Source organism: Acomys minous (assembly GCF_964271855.1).
Source record: "Acomys minous genome assembly, chromosome: 15".
Classification (NCBI taxonomy): Eukaryota; Metazoa; Chordata; class Mammalia; order Rodentia; family Muridae; genus Acomys; species Acomys minous.
Genome location: NC_140497.1, coordinates 23,430,210 through 23,451,574, shown reverse-complemented (window position 1 = coordinate 23,451,574; position 21,365 = coordinate 23,430,210). Strand labels below are relative to the sequence as shown.

The window sequence follows — 21,365 nt, the reverse complement described above, 5'->3', positions numbered from 1 at the left end:
GCCGAACTCACTGCGTTCCGTGCTTTATTCAGCCCGATGAAGAAGTACCACTCATGTTTGTGGGAATTGTATTACTTTTTACATCCACCTCCTCTTTCCAGGGATAAAGTAGAGAAGAAGACAGTATTAGTTTGGAGTGTGAATCTGTATGCAGTGCTACAGTATTTAAGACAGCGAACACAGGGGACAGGGTTAAAATGAACTAGATGGGCTCATTATGTTGGTTTCTTACAATTATTGTCTATTTTCAGACTCAAAACAATTCCTGATGTGAAAAGTTAGTTCCCAAACACGAGCAAGCTTGGGCCTTATGTGAGAAATTTTCTTAGAAAGATTCTCCTTAATGGAGAACAGCTGGATTTCTTTTGAAAATGCTTCTCTGAAAGGACGTAGAGAAAAAAGAAAGATCTCGAGCTTTAGACTTTGTAATGAAATCATTCTTTTAGGATCAGAAAAGACAATGTCCTAAAATATTGCTGAAACCTATAGATAGATGCATAACTTTTATATCTTTGAATCAAGGTTTTGCTTAGAGGAACTGAATTTTTTTTTTAAATTTAAGGCAGACGAGTTTGATTTATTTGAATTAATTTTTGTGAGGTTCTGAAGATTGAGCCTTGGGCCTCAAATGTGCCAGGCAAATGCTCTACCCCTGAGCAACATCCCCAGTGTATTTTGAGGCATGGTCTCACTATGTTAGAGCACCCCAAATGATAACCTTTTTAAGAATAATTTTTGACGGTACAAATATTGTAGTGAATATTAATACAGAAATCTAGTTGACTATGGGGTTAAGGTTGTAAATATCCTCATACTAAAAAATAACTTTTTCCCTAACAAAACTAAAAATTTATTCTCTTACTCTTTCTTGGAGATAGAGTTAATCTTTATGTTGACAGATATTACCAGAAATAAAGACTCTCTAAAACATTCATATATTCACTTACTTCCTCTTTCATTAAAGGAATGTGGAATTCCTTTGTAGCACATGGAATGCTGTAAAATAGGTTCTATGTGTAGAAATATCTCTGGGAGAGGCTGCATTTATTCAAGAGTCTAAGGAACATACCTCTAACTCCATTCTCCAAAGTAGTTTTTGACGTCAGAAGCCAGATGAGACTCAATAGCTTTTTGAGGTGAAATTAATGTATAACAAAGAACCTCAGTGGTAGATGTGAATGTCATTTCAGTCGCCAGACCCACTGACTAGATTAGTGCACACAAGTCCTTTATATCTGATGCCAGTGACGGTGGTCGGAGAAGCTTCAGTAATTTGCTTCCTATTTTTTTTTTCTTTCCAAAATTTAATATCCCCAGTAGTTAGGTATGATACAAGGTTAGAATGCAAATCTGCATATGGCTTTAGTATTAAATTTATCTCTGGCTTGAGAGAAATGCTAATTTCATGGAGATTATTAACAGCTTCCCTAGTACTACAGGTCTCAGTATTGCTGGCAAAGCTTAACATCTCATGAGAGAGTCAACATGCATTTCTCTGTTATCTGTTCTGATGGATGATGTCAGTTTGTTCTGGGAAATTATAATTTGATTATTTCTGTTCTTATCTTCATACTGGAAGAAGGAAATATTCCTCCTGACTTTTGTATTGCAGAAATTGAACCCAAGGCCTTAGGCATGGTGGGAATTCCGCCACCAGCCCACACTTCAGTTCAACAACTCTTTAAATATGGCTCTGGAGGAGTGACTCTTTTTAGCATTGTCTGAAATTAAATAAAGACGTAGAAGGTGTCCTGTCCTTGCTTTCTTGCAAATGTTTTCTTCTGGCTCAATTCAATGACCAACTATCAATAAACTACTAAAACAGACAAAGGCACCATATTGGCATTTATTCTTAGGCCAGACAAGGCTTGGTTTTATGGGTACTATCCAAACATGGTTTCAGAAGTTAGATCAAGTGGATTTCAATTCCTAGAGACAACATAAATTTGCAGGCACAAATGAATAAAGAAATAAACACGTGTAAGATCAGCATTTGGGGCCCAGTGTGACTGAGGTGACTTCTGAAAAATAAGAATCCAAACTAATGACACATATAAACCAGTTTATTAGATTGTCAGTGATACTTTGAGACAAGTTCAAGTTATTTTATTTTACTTCATATAAACAGAGGAAGGGAGGGAAGTTGTAAATTTCAAGCTTTGTTTAGCATGTGTGCAGTTAGCATCCACAGAAGCACCATCGGGTTATGGAGGAATTAGCACCACAGGATTTTAGGACCTAACTGTGAACATGCATCACTGAAAAATTTGGAACATGAAAACTGAATCAGTATGTGTTATGGTCCATTAGAAACAATACAAGGCAATTTCTGACTTCTTTTCATACAGTACAATACAGTCACAACCGATGAGAACCTTTGAAATACAATACAGGACAAAACCCACCTTGTACCCTGTTAACACTAAAGCAGTTACAGATTTTAAAAAAGTGTTTCTTATATGAGGCAGTGGATTGAAATGATCCACTCTCCTCAGAATTTAAATTCAGAGTTAAATAGTTACATGATCTCTTAGGAAAGTATTTTCAACTCTACATGTCTTCTCCCTCAAAGCTGGCAAACAGCAATTGGGAAACTGAAAGGCTTAACGAGACACCCTCACCCCACCCCAGCTCCCCAGCAAGCCCAACTGCGTCCTCCAGTGTGGTGGAGGCTTTCCGCTCAAGGTCAGTGTGAAAATGGTGCCAATGGTGGTGGTATCTGTCTTTCCTTCTGGGCAGGAATGCCAAGTGCAGAAGCCTTGCACTCATGATGAACTTCGGTTCATTTCTTTCACCAAATGCCTTTTTTTCTGGAGTGGAACATAAGGGGTTTAGTCCTTATTCCTCAACTGTTTTTGTAGGATCATAGGGCTGTTCCTTATGCTTGGTCTGACAACAGTGAAAAAGGCTGAGATTCGCTCTGGATTTAGGGCAATTTGTGAGCTAAAGAAAAAATATTAATTTAAATTTAGCAAATAAGAAATTTTAAAGGGAGGTCCACTAGTTTTACAGTACAAACCCACTACTAATATAATTGAAAACCTTTCTGGCAGAAAACATGTAACAAACCCTCCAGTTTTAGCCTAGGCCAATTTTGGCAAATGAAGATACTGCATAAGAAACGTGCAATAAGCATTGATACAGGTATATTCGGATCTCAAAGTACTGATATCATGGAAAATATAATTTTACTCACCAAGAGAAGAATATACCTGAAAATATTTATGCAGACACAGGAGTCAATCATGTATCTGCCTCACATCTAATCTGGAGTAGTGATAACAGGGTCATTTAGGAAGGAGCACTCGGTACGGCATGGCAGCAATGTTATCTTGGCTATATTTAACAGTGAAACATGTTCGAAAATAGAATCAGTCCTGTATGGTAGGTTTACAATTCACCATTTCTATACTTGTAATACATGCGTTTGTTTTCCAAGTTTCTAAAAATCCCACGAGGACCAACATCTTTCAGAACAACACTCTAACAGTAAACAAACGTTCTAAGGGGATACTTAGCATCACAAAGGTTGAGAGAAGCCTGTTACTTTGCATCACAAAATACTCAATAGGTCTACACTGAAGATTGTTCATGCCTTGACAGTAACACACCTTTGGGTTAATATATCTTATTTTAAAAACAAAACAAAGACAGAAACCAAACAGTTGACACAGAAGTTGCTTTGAGTCTTCCTGGTTAAGGAAGACCTGATGAACTTGATTCTTTTCTATATCATGAAGTGATGCTTCTGTCTAGGAAACATTTACATTTATTAAAACACTTAAAACTAGAAAGAGAGAAAGGGCTAAAGTGTAGAAAGATTTGAAAATAAGTAACATCATGGAAAACATTTTCTTAAAATATTTAGGTACACTTCACAAACAAAAAAGGAAAATATTAGCCTATCACTTTTATGTTGGCAGATGTTAAGGGTCAACATGCAAGGGTTGATACTCTTGAAAAAAATATTGTGTTTTTTCTGCTGACTAAATCCATTGTATAAATCAACCACTGATTTCCCCAAGAGGGAGCATATATATACCAGCACATCTACAGGAATGATTTAAGTTAGATAATTCACCAAATCAGGATGACTTGAGCAAAGAAGAAGCAAAATAAATTTTTAATACTTTATGGTTATATTTAAAAAAGTTCAATCAAAACAAAACAAAGCTATGATAGGCTAGCTTAATAGTTCTGATTGCCCTTTTACTTGACAATCATTTTTAGATAAGGTAGAGCTAATTAAAAATAACATTTAACAAGTAAAAGAGGTCTAAATTTTTATCACTCAAAGTCTTTAAATTTTACATGGTAGTTTCAAATGATTATATGTTAACTTAGACAGGTTTACCATTTTCACATATACTTTTTTCTATTTTCATTTCTGTATTATTCATTGTTTATAATATGTAACACAATTTTCTGTTAAATTAAAATAGTTTACTTTGTCATTTTATAGTCTATGTGGCTTTAGAAAAATGTATAACTAGGGTAAATTTATAAAAGGATAAAGAATACTTTAAGGGATTTTTAGACAAATTCTATGCAGATAAATAGTTAGCTCCAGATAATAAAGTGCCTTCTTTTTTTCAGGTAATTTTTTTCACTAAAATATTTTAAGGCTTTGCAAGAAACCCAATACTATCACAAGCTTCATAGTCATGGGTACTCTGTTATTAATTACCAATCTTCTGTAGCTCTTATGCCATTTAATTTTTCAATATAGATGGCAATTTTTAATAGTTAGGAGTTAAAAGTTATGAATTTGCATCAATTCCGAGTATATTTTTGAAGGGATGGGAAATGAGTGCTTTCTAAATGGTGTGACTTATATGTAAGACTCAGAAGGTGTTCGTGGCCGATGAACTTCAAAAAAAATTCAACAGATTTTTCAAACTGTGGCAAGTGGGCCCGTTTTTAAAAAAATTTATTTGTTCATAGATTTTATTTTCCTTCATTTAAAATGTTTGTGCAGCCTTAAGTAGGGAAGGCTAGAGAAACCAATGGTAAATCATTCAGATACAGGCAGATAGATGCCTTCTATCACAATAAGTTTATGCATAATCTGTGTTGGTGCCAACTTCTAAGGTTAGCATTTATACCCACTTTGCTTACAACCCATTGTATGTCACAGTAAAATGCCCGTGGTTGAACAGAAGTTTATCTATATAGGAACCATACCCATATAGAAATCCATTTATTATACATTTTATTTCCTTTGGGAGAATATGGGTGTATTTAAAGCATATTTATATATTTGATTGCATGGAAAAATCTAGATTTCAGGATAAATTATGACTATTTAGATATCTATCAAATTATTTGAAATCAAGAAACATTACTTAAAATATTCGACTATTTGGTTGCTTTTTTTTTTGTTTGTTTTTTTAAAAAGAATTTTAACAAGAAAACTGCTGACATTTAAATCAGCACAAGAGTAAATGGTCACGACACCCAGTGTTCATGTTTTTCCTGACAATCACTGGACTCATTTAAACTGTTCTTTGAAGGTGTTGAGGTCGGGACATCAGAAGAGAGAAGTCAGGGGGAGAATAATCTATGTGAAACATTCCACATCACGAAGCAAACAGGAGTTAACGGTGGGAACAAAGTGCTAGTTTTAGGATTGGGTTTGGTTTTGAATCTAAAGCCTAGTAAGGGTAATTCTAGGGTTAGAAAAGTCAAAGCGGTATAAACCGTTATAATTGCACATTCCTCTTTCAAAGTGCCACAAGTTACCATATATTTTTCTAAAATGCACACAATTCTACTTTTTCAAACTCTAAGTACGTATATAGGTTCATCTTTTGTGTACTAGTACAGTCTACAAACATCACGAATATAACCAGGAAGCTGAAGTATAACTGTCCAAAAAACAGCATAGTGTTTTTAAAGTGGTAACTCTTGAGAGCCTGTGTCTTTAGAGGATTCACGTCCAATGTAATGAAGACACTGCACAGAACCTGACCACACCAGGAGAGCTTGTTTAAGCAAATGTTAGCAATACTTTGCCATGCAATGCGCAGAAGTCTTACGCTTTAAAAAACATATTGGTTTAGCTATTATTTTCTGTCCATTTGACTACGTATTATAGTTACTCTCTTCTATCACAAAAGCAACTGTATGATCTGTTAACCAAGTTTGGAAAACAGTATTAAATATTGAGGTTTCCCACCTTAACTGCTCATTTTTATGAAGTTCAGCAAAAATGTGCGATATTGATTTTACATAATCCTATCTCTTTTATTTAAATAGAATCACTAAATGGAAGTGTGTTTTAGATGTTATATTTTTGACCAACTCTAAGGATAAAAGGACACTGGAAACCAAAGCATGAAAATATGGAACAAATCAAAGAATTGTATGTTAGTTCCCCATATTGCTGAATTCCCATTTCATCAGGTAAGACTTAAAGATGGCTCTCTACCATGTATTAACTGTATTAATATATAGCTGAAATACTGGCATGCATACAAATTTAAATTTTGAATATTTCTACTATTTCTGAGTGTAATGAAATTAAACGAGGTTGTTTCTTTGAAAACTGAGATAAAATTTTACATCATTCAGGGGAAAGTGAGAATGTAAGGTCAGTAGTCACAGTGTAGGATAGCTGGGCTCTCTTATGCCAGAGGCTAATTGGGCAGAGTGCAGTGAGAAGGCTGGCTAAAACATCAAAGTACAACTGCTAAAATAGCATCAGTCCACTGCCACAGAACATTAAATGGCTCTCTGAAGGGATCACTTCCTTTTTCTACAGTTTAAGACTCTCTCCTTCTACAGCAGTGGATCTCAGCCTCCCAGTGCTGCGCCCCTTTGACGCAGCCCATTATGTCGTGGTGACCCCCTCAACCATATAATTACTTCGCTGCTACTTCAAAACTGTACTTTTGCTACTGTTATGAATTGTAATGTAAATATCTAACATGTGACCCCAAAGTGGGCCACAGCCCATGGGCTGAGAACTGCTGTTCTATACTCTAAGACTGCCTTAATAAAAGGTGTCTGGAAGAAATGTCCAGCTATATAAACCTTTCGTCTTTTGTGGCTAGACCAGGAGACAGAAACTGATATGGTAGTCTTCAGAGGAAACTGACATTGAAAATGGTGAAAATATAGTCCAATCAGAAAGGCTCATGCATGGTAAACCATTGCTAATACTCTCCTTCCTCCACCAACCAGTCCAGTACACTGATGGGTTAATCACAGGACAGACAGACATCTATTCACAAGATTTTTTTTTACAGTTTCTGTGCATAAAAATTATTCCCTTTACTGTTAAGTATCTGGTTTTGATAGTTTTAGCATTTAAAATCTGTTAGAGCAATACTTAAACACCGAAATGCATGAAATTCTTAATCAAAACTGCAGACACAGAAAGTCCATATTATATAGAATACTCTAACTAATTTAGCTGATGATTTAATGCCCCAAATAATTTAGTAGTGTGAAGTCTTTCTTGCTAATTCACACTTTTTTTTTTGACAATGTAGAGGCTACACGATTGACTTTACCTAGAAGAAAGCTTGTGGTAGCAGTTCGATACATTGTCAGAAATACTGACCATCTGCAGGAAACCGTCCCCACTGTATGATCTAATCTTGTCTTTAGCTGTTACGTTTACAGAATTCTCATTTGTCCAGTTCCTCACAGCAGTTACAGTATGCGTTTCTCGCTGTATCTGGAGGAGGTTGGCAGTACTCATCAATTGCGTGGGTAGTGGTGGGATTGCACAGAGCTCGTGAGAGTGGGCCGCAGCTTCTCTCCTCTGTAGGTAGTGATGTATAACCCTACTTGGGCAAGCACATTTTATCATCTTTGGGGCCAAAGACAGGATCTTGCATTCTGCTCTAATAGTCAGACCCAGCAGAGGATGGAATGTGCCAGATAGATAACCTGCTGAGTTAATGTATGAGAAACAGGACTGAGAAAATAGACACACGGCCTTCATGCTATACTGCCCCTGCAGTCTCTCCATGAGGAGCTGAGCTGGCCTCCACTGCACTATGGTAGGTGGCATTACTACCTGAGTAACAGCACAGCCCTATTTATTCTCAAGTTACCATGACACAGCCCACCAGTTTACTTTCCAGAGTACCAGTGACACCACTCACTACAATGGTCCCTAGAACTCGGAATTATTCGTCTTTACCTTTGCCAGGTGTTGTAGCTAAAGGTGAGCTGCTGCACATAGTAACCAATACTTTCCTGGGGCTAATTCAGACCCCAGTGAATCAGGAAAAGAAGGCGTACAGCTGCAGCCCACTAGCATGAATATGGAGGCTCTCAGAAGGAAGGAAGAGACAGCAGCACATGTGTATGTGTTGGGATCTGAGGGCTGCAGTTCAGGAAGGAAAGCGAAGTCCCCAGAGAAGAAGTGATTTCCCTGGGCTGCCTGACTTCTGAGGTTAGACTGGATGACACCAACAATCCTTTCGAGCTCTAAAGTCTTTATTGTGCTAACTGGTTCTTCTGTTGACCAAGTGGGAATCTGGGAGACACTCAAAATTGATTTTCTTTTCAAGAAAAAAGGTGAGTTAAGCCTTAAAAGTTTGGCGGCTCAGAGTTCTACATAGCTCTGAGTATTAAATGTTCTCTTTAAATAATCACTATCCTTTGTCTGGCAACAATTTTACAAAAAAGCAGTTTAAATCCTGAATAATCCTATTTAAGTCACAACAGTATGTGGCTAGGATTTATATTGTCAATAAAATTAGTGTTTAGGAGGCTGGCCTACTCCCACAAGTTTCTGTGGCTTCACTGCTTAAAGACCAGGTCACTTCATGACCTCATTTCCCACTGTAAAGAGAGGAAAGTAAACTAATGCTTGTGAAAGCCAGGGTTGTAGTTTTAACTATGATTAGTGGAAAGATATCTTTCGATATTAAGTTTGAAAGTTTAACTTAAAGTCACTTCATATGTATATAAAACCAGCAGTGTCAGTGACGCCATGTTGACTAAGAAGCAATAATAACAAAAATGTAATGAAGCAAAAATTGACAAGTGGGAAGCCGATTCTTTAGGGTGCTGGGCATTCAACCGAGGGCCCTGCATGTGCTAAGTTCATGTTCAAGTGCTGAGCCAGCACCTCTAGCTCCATAAAATCCTGCTTGTTTTTTTTTTCTTTCCAGAACAAAGGAAGGGAGAAAGGTGCTTACTATAATAGCAACTATGCTTAGGCTTTTCAAAAACCCTCTAAGCAGGATATATGCACCAAAACCCGAAGTTTTTAATTCTCTAGTCCACAACCCCTGATGTCTTTCCCTTCCTCACATTTAGCTGATATCATTTCTCATATTCAAATGCCAACAGGGGCTATATCCTCATTTTTCCATCTGGCAAGAAACATTATCAGCAGTTAATTAAAATTAATTACTACAACTAAAATGATGATGGACTGTTTAGAGATTACCCAAAAGAAGTTAGCAATCTTTAGAATTGAGACTATATCCTTGAGGCTTATTATGATGGCTCTGTAGGTTCTTCTTACAGGTTAAATTCTACTAATAAGGTTCTCTTGGTAATTCAAATCCAACTGGTCTGTTAAAAATGAGAAATACAACGTAGGCCAAATTCTACATGAAAGTAGGTCATATTAAGAAGAAGTTTCATTTCAGTATTTTTGGAATTATCAGACTGAAATATGAATAGTGAAAGCAGGAGAAAAATAAGTATGAGTAGGTAAGGCAGGCAGGCAGGATGGCTCAGTGGGCAAAGGCATTTGCTGTTTAAGCCTGGTGACCTGAGTTTGAGCCCAGAACCCACCTAAAGATGCATGGAGAGAAATGACTCTCTGCAGTTGTCCTCTGCCTTCTGCATGTGCACCATGGCAAGCATGTCCACCTACACACACACACACACACACACACACACACACACACAGAGAGAGAGAGAGAGAGAGAGAGAGAGAGAGAGAGAGACACACACACACACACACACAAACACACACACACACACACACACACACAGAGAGAGAGAGAGAGAGAGAGAGAGAGAGAGAGAGAGAGAGAGAGAGAGAGAGAGAGATGTATTTAAGAAAGCAAAAAAGGGTTGTAGGGGTACTTAGTGGTACGCAGGGACATAAAAGGAATGAGAACACAAGTGGATATGAGATTTGGAGAATTAAAATAATAGTAAGTTTTATTAGTATTCTCTCACCACTCAGGCTACATTTTTACCTCATTAGGGGACCTTTCCCCATGAACTGATATAAGCATTATGTTGCTATATGGCTCTTTTCTATGGCCAAATAATCATTTAAACACTGAATGATGTGCTGTCCTTCTATAATGGATGGGAGTGGATGTTATGTATGCTGCTGCTATGTGACAACATGCTGATTGATCTCTCTGCGTTCCCAGTGTTGAAGGTGGAGGTAGGTAAAGTCGCAGGGCAGGGTCACATTCAGTTATCTATAGGACAAAGATAGAACTCTTGCAAAAGACAGCAGATGACAAGGCCTTTCACCCTATAGGTGCATTTGAGTATAGAGTGGCACCCCAGAACCAGAATAATATTTGCTCAAATTCTCTGCTGCTGCCAGATCTTCACCGACTTGGAGTAAAATGGCAGAACTTAGATTAAGACATCATTAGGATGTTTAGGAAAAGCCAGGTGCAATCTAGATGTCAACCTCGATGTGCTTGCTCATCCCTCATCCATGACTTAGATAACTTGCCCTTGGGATTCCAGATCAAACAGAATTTCTAACTATAAAATTGAGTTTCCAAGGTCCACGTTACATCCTCTAGAATGCACAACAGCTGCCAAGGTATCATTATGTTGGTAGACATTGGAAGTGTTAATTCTATTGTCTTTCTGTAAAAGGCAAAGTTAGGTCCCACGATGGCCTTGAACTTGTCGTTCTCCTGCCTCAGCCTCCCAGATACTTGGACTGCAGGTACGCAGTACCAGGGTGTTCTGATAAGACTCTATAGTAAGTATCTCCTCACCTGGGATTACTTTTAACGTTTACTCTGTGGGGTCACAGCACAGCTATACATAAAAGAAATGAGTTTAACGGCCACTGGTGGTGCTGATGGGCTCTCACCCATGTTCTGTATTCAAGTACCCTGAATAGTACTTCTTGATCCATATAACCCCAGGTAAAGAGGGAGAGGCGTGTGAAACTTCCGGGCACTGCCACTTACTACTGGATAGTATTTTCTCGCCTCGTATTTTTATTATAGCTTTGCTGCCTAGACATTTACCAATTCAGATACACAATTCAGATCTGTTTGAAAGAAGATATCAGGAATAAAAAGAAACTACTGTGAAACTCAACAACATGGGATGATCTAACACGGACGGAAGAAAGCGAAAATTTAAAAATATGTGTTAAGTTAAATAAAATTCTAGAATACACAAATATGTGGCAAATTATCAATGGTTGCTTCTGGAAATTAGGAAGGTAAGTGGGCTGTGGGCATGTTGGTTGGAAATAGGTATACACGAAATTTTGGGTAATGGAAATATTCCATGTTTCCATATTCACTGAAACTGATTGAGTGGCAGAGCATCTGACACTGCGTAAATTGCGTTTTAATCAAAAATTGAAAAGCATCACAGTGAAATACATCAAATATCCCTTCAGAAGTGTCAAAAGGTAGGTGCCATTTTTCTCTTCAAAGCTTTCCCTTTCAAACTCTCCCACAAAAAGCCACTCACTCTGGAATGGAATCCAGGACTTATAGGGGACTACTGTTACAGCAGGGCGCCACCCGCTCAGAATGGATACTGATGCAGTGCAAGCAGGTGAGAGGGAAACAGGATTTTACGGCATGCTGCTTGGTACATAGCATTCCACATCTAGAAACCTTGGGATGCCAGTGTGGGTCCTAATTTATGATTACCTCACTGTTATAATTCGCCCCCTGTTAGTCGGTTTCAAAGAGATTGTACTTTTTGAGTCAACTATCTAATGGATACTTAGTTTCCTACAGAAATAACCTTATTATGTGAAGAGTAAAAGAAAATTACATTAGTTCTGAGAAGAAGATGCTACTCTGCTGGACAGAATTTGCTCACAAGTGATGCCAAGCATTCATTTGTAACATTAAAGTTGCAACCAGATGCCAATCATTTCTCCAGTCTATTCCTTTTGGTAATTTCAATTAAAACCTGCCAAAGGCTTTGCTGTCCCCTATCTGTGTGTCATACAGAGATATCTAAAATAAGATTTTACTGTTCATAATCACCTCCACCTGAGAGTAGAGGGAAAAAATGGAAAAATGGAAAAGTAGAGGGAAACAATGACCCTACACAATGACAGCTACAGTGTGGGTATGTTGAATGGTAAATGAATAACCCAATTTCTGAAATTGCTATTCCTTACCTTGAAAAGTGGCTTCTTACTTGACAATACGAACGAAGACTGACTAAAAGGGAAAGCGTAGGCACATGCTTAATTAGTTTAAACCCCAAACAAAAGAAGGCTGACTCTCCTAACCTGTAATTATTATCATGGCTGTTAAAAGAAAAGTGCATAAACAAAAGCTGATATACTTATAATAAACAATAAATTTGTAAGAAGATAGCACAGGTTCCCAGCTGTAGCTTTCCTCTAACAGTTCAATAACTTAACAGTCCCTGTGTACCTCTCAGAGGAAACAAGAAACAGCGATGCAATCGGCACACCAGTCAGTGGACGTTTCGGGTAGACATTTCTTGTAGTTTTATAAGTTTCTAAGTGTCAAAAGGAAATAGCGCCCCTGTGCGGGGATAAAAGGAAAAAAGATACACTTAAGATCACCAAGAGGGAGGGTGTCATCCAGCCCACGAGCTGCACAGTGCTCTTCAGCCATTTCTGGGGCCCAAACACTAGCTGCCCTTATATTCTGAGACCTAGGACCTTAGGAGTGGAGAGTTCCTCCTTTACAGGATTTAAAATGAGCCCCATACATAACCTTTCCACTTTTTAAAAATCTGTTTGTTTGGGGGTAAAGTCGTAATTTTGTAGCGCAGTCCTGCCTTGGTCTCCAGGGAGGCTGAGATTACAGGCATATGTTACCACACTGGAATTGTAATAATGGTTTCAATTTTAGAATAAAGGAAAGAGAAAATCTTGTGGTTGAGAGAAAACTACTCGGCGATATCTTAAATAAAACACATTCTTCCACTGATTCCGAACCAAAAGATGATCACCGGCTGATAGGGGAACCACTTTTCAAGATCTAGGATGAGTTTTGAGGTGTGGTGTAGGTAGGTGGATTTGAAGGAGCTGCAAGATACCTTTGAGACCCCCTCCCCCTGCTCTGCACCCCCCCCCCCGTTTATGAAGGTAAAGGGGAGCCCTTCGGAATGAATCAAAGTTGGTGGCATATGCAGCAAGTAGGTAAGTAGATACTGGATGTCAAGTCACATGCTATCCATGCCAAGATGAGGAAGCATAAGAAATAACTTTTTTACTGCAGGGGCAACTGGTCTTCAACTCATGTGACCTACCTAATGCTTGGCTATTTATAGATGGGAACATTTTTTTTTAACTTCTTAAACATAATCTTATTAGTTTTCTTAATGATGTCTTTGGATGAACAAAAAATTTTAATTCTGATGGATTCTCATGAATACTTTTTTTTTGTACAGTTAGTGCCTTTGGTTTTCTGTCCAAGCAATTTTCACTTATGTATCCATGCCCTTTTACAGATAAGTGAAAGGCTCCGAAGATTAGAAGGAATTCAATTCCCTTGCCACTGCTCCCTGGGAGTTCTTGGCGTTACAGTGAGGCCCGCTCTTAATTCTGCATCACTTTGTTATACTTCCGGTGGAATCATGCATTTTTATGTGTTGGGAAAATGGATAATGTTGTTCATATCTTAAGTGTTACTATGTGACAGATATTATGCTATGGCTTCGTGCATCTTAGAATGTTTTATTTTCTTAAGGAGTATCTGGTCCACCAGCGGTCCTTTTGTTCTGGAATGGACTCAAGGCCCTGGAACCAAAAGATGGCCCAGATCATAGTGGGTGATCAGCAAGTACAAACTGGCTGTTGAATAAATAAATTTTCAGAACACCGTAAGTTAAAATTAAATGCCTCAAATTACACAACTGATAAGATCTGGACGTCCATCCAGTACTGGCTGACACCAATGTCTGTGCTAGCTAGGGCTTGAGTGCTTGAGAATTCAGGGGTCCTAGAACCCAGAAGGGGCATTAAAATCAGTGCTGACGGGAGTGAAGGAAGTCGATGGCAACGACGCCTGGTTCAGTCTTGTCATAGTAAAAGGCAATCGTGGAACGTCTATTAAGCTCTTCCTTCATAATCCTAGTACACAGAGCAGTTAAAAATGCAACTTACATATATCATATTTAAATGTATGATAATTTATAAATATATGATAATTCTTGTAGATTAGGCCAACTTGCACATGCACTTTTTATGGCCATAAATATAAGGTCAGAATGATCCAATTTGCATGTAAAATTCAGAAACTGAGATGGCCAGTTCCTCAGCAATGCCGCAACTGTGGTGAACTGGGATACCAAGCACAGGGCCATTTATCTCATGGGATTTCCCACTTACAGCTTTGATCACAGTGTTATTAATCCTACTGAGGTGGAGCTATTTCTAATATGTGTTGAGTTCTTGCTCTAATGGAGATGACGTAATGAATATGACTGACTTGGTTTGTAACCAAGGACACTGCAGCACTCTGGAGTCTTCACCATTCACTGTAAATACACATGAGGCCAACAGAGATGTGGGCTCTTGAGCAGGCTAGATAAAAATCTGACGCTACCTTCAAACAGAGCTTTGGAGCAGAGTCTGCCTTCAGTTTATTAGGTGGCCACTTATAAATCTCCTGGTCATAAGAGCACTGGCTAATGGTATGCATGTATGAATAAAACATCATATTAAATAAACAGATAAACTAGAAAAAAGTGAACATAGGGAAATATTCATCAGTTGATTTATTAGACCCACTATGCAAATTAGGTAGTTAAATTCACGATGCAGGTGCAATGACAAGAGGTGACAGGAGGACACAAAGAGATTAGGCTGCTCAGGCAAAGATTAATGCATGTTTGAAGCTAGGCTTCTGCACTGACAGCCAGAATCCAGATCAGGGATGTGTGTACTGACAGGGGTACCAGAGCACGGAGCTGTGTGTTTTCTGCCAGGGTTTAAAAGCAGCATAAAGTGAGTGAAGACCTGAGCCTAAGGACCACGTGAAAACAAGAAAGTGCCCACAATGCTAACTACTATCCCCTCCCTCCCTCCCCCCCCTCTCTCTTTGAGCTAGTGTCTCATGTAGCCCAGGCTGGCCATGAACCTGTGTTCTCCTGCCTCTACCTGTGAATGCTGGAATTTTGGGCATGCACTGCCACATCTGGCTAGGATGCAGTTTCAGGAGCCCTTTAACTGCAAAAATTGTTTAATGTTTAAACTGTTTAAACTGTTTAAACTGACCAACTTTTGTTTTCGAGACTGCCATCTAAAATTTGTCTGTTATGAAGGTTTTAATTATCAGTGGGCTCATTAACATTTTGTTATTTATTATTATTAGGTAGGCTGGTGATTACAGCAAATCATGTTACCTGTCAGGGCCTCAGGTTTATATATCTAAGGGAGGGCTAGCAACAGGTAACTAATTTAAATCAGGAAAAAATGACATTGAGCAGATGAAAGAACTCTGAAAATGATTTCCAGTTCCATATATCTTATAATGTAAAGTTCCATATCCTTTTCCAGTCTTTAACTTAATTGGAAAATATTTAATAGTTAATGGAAAGTCACAGGAAAGTGTTTAGGGCATATCTGTTTCTTATACCGTGAATAACTCAATGAACCCCGAGCAGTCTGCACTGCAATGCCCTATGAGAACCAGTGCATCTGCTGACCCATACAACCCGCGAAGAACCAGGCCTAGTCCACGTGGCTCTCCAGTGCCACAGTCATCAGAGTAAAGATCACTGGTGGATGTTTGTAAGTTCTATTATATGAAAAGGAATCTGCGAGTATACAGTCAGTGAAGTAAAACTTAAAGCGAGGCAGAATACAAACGCCTAAGGCATGGAGAGCAAACATGCACAACATGTCACCACCCCGTGTCACCCAACTACAGAGACTACGGTAGCGTCATATGATGTGTCTTCATGGCAAAGCATAGTCATCGCTCATGCGTGCTGCTCAGGAACTCATTGCCACTCGAACACAGTAGGCATGAGATGAGGCAGATTGCTGCCTTCATTCCTGGACACACAGGGAGATTTGGAATGACGAAGACAAGACTGTTGTCTAAAATAGCACTGTTGTATTTCTCTGCTTGCATGAGTGAGTTATATTTAGAGCGCTGGCAGAACGTAAACAATCACACTGAAAGGATCAATTGCTAGACGTAAAATACAGATAATTAACGATAGTTTCAAACACTCTCCTCAGATGTATGAATGCACTGCCTGGAACGTGGCAGATAAATGAGATATCTGTTGGATGGATACAAGTTTGATTAAGCTCCAAAAGATGTTTAGAATCAAGTAACATCGGGCATGGCACAAAGATGTCTTTAAGTAAAATTTAGAATGCTTAGGAAACAGAAGACCCCATTATCAAATTGCACCTTAATTTGCGAGGCATCTTTGAAACAAAAATGACATGGTATTCCCTAGCAGGTTTTACATGATCGCTTTCATTATCACTTGTCACCACTTAAAATTCTGTTAAGCACTGTGATTTCAAAGGCAGAAAAGGAACAGAGAGGGACAGTGGTGATTAAGCGGAGAGAGATGATTTATGCAATCGGCACAGGGCAAGGCGTGGAGGGGAATGCAAAGGGGGGAAGAAAGAGGCTCTTTACACTATATTCAAGTCAAGGAGAGAAGAGTTTTCATATGGGAAGCTAAGATTAAAGAATGTTTAATCAAGATTTAGGTTACATGTCTAAAAATCTCATCAAACTCTGAGAACTGCCTACTTAAAGCCTTTGTCTACTTAAAGCTTACACGCACGCACAGACGCACACATGTGCGAGGTTAACCACGGGGGCTGGGGAAATTAGAAGGAAGCCTGCAAAGCAGCCAGAACTAAATACATAGCATGCTAAGGCAGAACGGCTAATGTCGGACACAACAGAGAGCAGCTGGAGACGATTGGGCCACAGAAGGAAGCTGACAGTTAACAAGTCTGATTGGCTCAAGGGGTACAGACATTAGAAGAGTCCAGAGTTCACACTTCCTGATCCGGTCCCCTCAAGTGATGAGTGAGAAAAATGGCATCCCCAGACTTAAGTGACTTGTCCTAGGCCTAGGCCCAGCTAGGAACCCAGGTCTGGCTCCTGAGCATAGTGCCCTGACCTGAATATAAGCAGTGCTGTGCATCATGAGGTCAAAGGCCAGACCAGGCTTTTACACTCCACAGAGACTTGAAATAATAGTCCAAGTAATAAACACCTAAAGTTCTTTGGCTTTCTTAAATATAATAAATACAGCAAATAATTTAGCATTTATATGCACTTTAGATTAAAGCTATGCTGTGTAACAAATTTACTATGGGTAACTTATCATTTAGAATTAATTATTGAAAGTCTAGAGAGTCAAGTTATGTGTTTATCTAAGATTAATCTTTTCTATCACACAACATGTAGTATGTAATAAGCCCCACATCAGATACAAATACCTTAATGGAAAGGACTGCTTGAATTTTAGCTTGTCCTAAAGCATTACTTGCAATGCTTACATCTTCACATATAAGTTAGAGCTTTATGGTGACTAACCGCACATACCTATGTAATTGCTCCTAAGCTCCCTTAAATGCAGATAGGGCTTAGTAATGCTTAAAGAACAATACTTCAAAGTAGCTTTAGCCATTGTAAGTGCCACAGCCATTTTATATTCTAAATAAACTTAGTTATTATAAAAGAGTAGGTAAATGATTTTAAAATGAAAGCTCAGAACTTGGGGACTCTCCAGGCCGAAATTCAGTGTTTCTACAGGTTCCTGTTTGTAAAATCTTAGTGCTAATCTTATTTCAGAGACTACAAGTGGAGGACTGGCTAAATTGTGAGGCTGGAAGCGTGATCTCAGGAGAGTGCAGTGTACTAACTGGAGCTCTGTGATTTAGGTCTTCTAATAATACACAGTGAAGAAAGATTTTACAAGCGAGAGGAGCCCTGGAAAGAAAGAGAAGTAATTGCTTGGTCTCCTACAGAACCAGCCAGTTGTACCACACCTCCCTAGTTAAACCCATTTAATTTAATGAAAAAATTTCCCTTAATGGAAAAAAAAAACTTCGTGTTCAGTACTCTTATGGCCAAGGTTTCTGAAAATAATATTTGAGACTGTACTGTCAAAAAGTACATTTTAACTTTATACTCATATTATTTTATACCTAAAGATATTATTCCCATAATAGTTATTTTAGGCTGAACAGTTTCATATTGTATGAAGCAAAGATTTTTGAAACTATTTAATGACTAGTAATACTGTCAGGTTCTAGGAAGACATTCCATCTGATAGACGTGATGTGTTAGGAGCAAATAAACCTTTGCTGTCCATGGGAAACAGTGATAAAAAGCCTAGAGTTTAAACCTGCTTACCCTGGCAACTGCAGCTTCAAATCTCAAACAAACAAACAAGCACAAAATGGCCACCAGCCTCCCAGTTCTCGGAATAAAAGCTTACTTTCTCTAGAAGAACTCCCAGGACCACATACCCTCCACTCAGTCACAAGGATTAGACGGGCAATCTTCATATATATACGAGGGCTTTGCAATTCTGAGTTGTTTTACATGCTAGAACTGTAAGAAGATAAGGTTTTTATTTGGTGAACAAAGTGACGGTAACTACAAATCCACTATTGAGAGAAGAGGGGTTAAGAAGCTGCTTGTACACGGTTTTAAAAAGCTGTGAAGAAAACACGGTGGGGCCGGGCTAGGAAGAGGTAGGAGATTCATGGTCTAGGAGTCCAGTTTTCCCAGACAGAAGTGTTCTTTAGATTGAACATTAGGGAACGATTAAATGGTTAATTTTATGATATGCATTTTTGGACACAATGCTAAAAAATACTACTGTTAGAAATGAGGCATTCAAAAATATCCCCAAATTACGTTTTTTTAATATTCCTATTATTTTAGGAGAAAAGACTGATAAAAATTATGTTAGAATTAGAGGGTCAAGTTGTGAGAGACTGAAAAGCCTTAACTCAAGCTGGAGGGAATTTCACAAACATCTGGGCTTTGGAACCTAGAGAGTATGCAGCCAGTGGGAGCAGGCAAGGGCGGTCAGGTGGACCTTGCATTTACACTGCAGGGGAGGGGAACAGAGGCTGACACTGATGTCCTCAGTGTCCACTAGCTATACCAACAAGCTGGCCAATGTGACACAACAAAATTAAACACCTGGACTTAGGCCTTAGGTCTCTGTATGTTTAAAGCTAGCAATAAGTATGTGTTAACCCTGTTAACAAAAAAAGATCACCATCCATGAGGTCATGCTACAATATTTAAATGTAAGCAATTTCAGCTGGAGAAATGCAATACAAGTTTACGGTTTAAGGTGACGGCAATAGATGGCTTTCAACTGGAGGTGGTGGCTGACACCTGTGTTCCCAGCACTCTGCAGGCAGAGTTTAAGGTGAAGCCTAAATTACCTAGACAGTGTGAGACCACCCTGGGCAATGACGATGACCACCACCACGAAAACCACCACCACGAAGCTTCCAGATAATTAGAACAAGGTATGAACCAGAAGATTAAATATGCTAATTTCAGAACCACTCTACCAACTAAATCATAATCTCTATAGATGAGGATCCAAACTGAGCTTGTTAATAGGCCGTGTCACTAATGTCTGAGTATTACTGGACTAAAATCTTCCACTTTACATTTCTGAAATTTATGTGTGTGTGTGTGTGTGTGTGTGTGTGTGTGTGTGTGTAGGTACATATATGAAGACTTGATGACACCTTGGTTCCTGTCTTTTACCATGTGGCTTCTGGGGATTGAATTTACGTCATCAGGGTTGTTAACAAGTGTTCTTACCTGATGAGCCATTTCCTTGGCCCCAACTGGACTCAGTTTTAAAGGGAGAAAATACTGTTACTTAATGGTGCTCAGAACTCTTTAGAAGCAAATCCAAAGTGTAACATCTAAGGGTATATATTATTATGGTAATGCCTTTTCTGTTCCTCAGAGGCACAGTGGCGATTCTGTGTTGTTTTAAAAAGAGACTCTTGGTTTAAAACAATTTCTTTGACTTGGTAGAGGAGACTCAATCCTAGGCGAGTCATGTGGTAATAGGTGCTGTAAGTAGCACCCATCTTGCTGAACTTGAAATTTTTAGGCTATAAGGAATCTTATTTTGGCTTTGAAGTTGGGATGACAAATAGCATATACTTGGCATGAATGTCCTTCTTGCCCTCTCTCTGTAAATGTAGATTTCCAGGCTCAACACAATACTTTACGGCAGCTGATTACATACAGCCACACATGACATGAACCCAGTTTCCATTACTTCATCAGGGGCAGAGCACTGGAATCTATGTGAACACAAAAGTTTGCGTGTATATTTACACACATATATAGTACATATTTGTGTGGTGTAGTAAACTGATATAAGCAATTCATTTTATCAGTAAAGCCCGAGAAAAACTAGTTCTCCTTTAAAAACATTTCTTAGTATTTGGGATGGAACCCAGGGTTCCAAGACACCAGGCAAGTGCGCTATCACAGAGGTGCGGCCCAAGAACTGTGTGGTTCTGTAGTTAGAGATGGGCGAATGGGTATTTTGGAGAAGCGGGGTAATGGTTCCAGAATAATCCTTGGCTATTTGAAATCATACTTCTTTTTCAATTTAGCTAATTAATAGAGCTGAATGCAAAAGTCCAATACGCTCTCAAAAGTTAAACACATGTGGGGAACAACTCTTTTCTTGTTATTAGCTCCCTATGCACATGGCACTAAGTGCTGCTCCTCTACTCTCTGCCTATATAATCTTCACCAGGCTGGCAAGTGTGGAGTAAATTATTTTTAAGTGTTATTTTTTTTTAAAGATAATATACTTAATGAGTGCTTAGGAATGGTCTCTAGACTGAAAGCAATGCTTCCAACTGTTAACTAAGAAGCATAAACTACATCATATAGTTTCTCTATCTTATAAATACAGAGAAGATGCAGAAAAGTGGTGAAATAGTGTTATGTGTTTTAAAGGAAATGAGTTTATTTTGCCTAAATTATATATCCTAAGAAATAATTAGCATTTAAAGCCTTTAAGTCTGTTTGCCTAACCCAAGAATCATTTATATTACATGATATACAGTACAAATGTATAATTTGGAGGCTCAAGTAGTAATTTCTAGGTTCCTTCAGGTCTTAATATCTTATATTCAATAAGCTTGTCAGTAATTTCTGAGTTATCATTCACTT

At 38.5% G+C, this 21,365-nt stretch overlaps 1 protein-coding gene across 2 annotated transcripts in view; it reads right to left on the bottom strand.

The window, feature by feature from the left end:
- Positions 1 to 2,042: 2,042 nt before the first annotated feature.
- Positions 2,043 to 21,365, bottom strand: part of PURG (purine rich element binding protein G) — a 31,619-nt gene continuing 12,296 nt past the window's right edge. The window contains exon 3 of one of the 2 annotated variants that reach the window (XM_084759904.1): positions 2,043 to 2,943. In XM_084759904.1, coding sequence (XP_084616030.1) covers positions 2,839 to 2,943 — 105 coding nt within the window. In that variant the 3' untranslated portion in view covers positions 2,043 to 2,838. Of the gene's footprint in view, positions 2,944 to 13,306; positions 18,741 to 21,365 lie in introns of those variants that run through there. The other variant, XM_084759905.1, reaches the window with a different exon arrangement.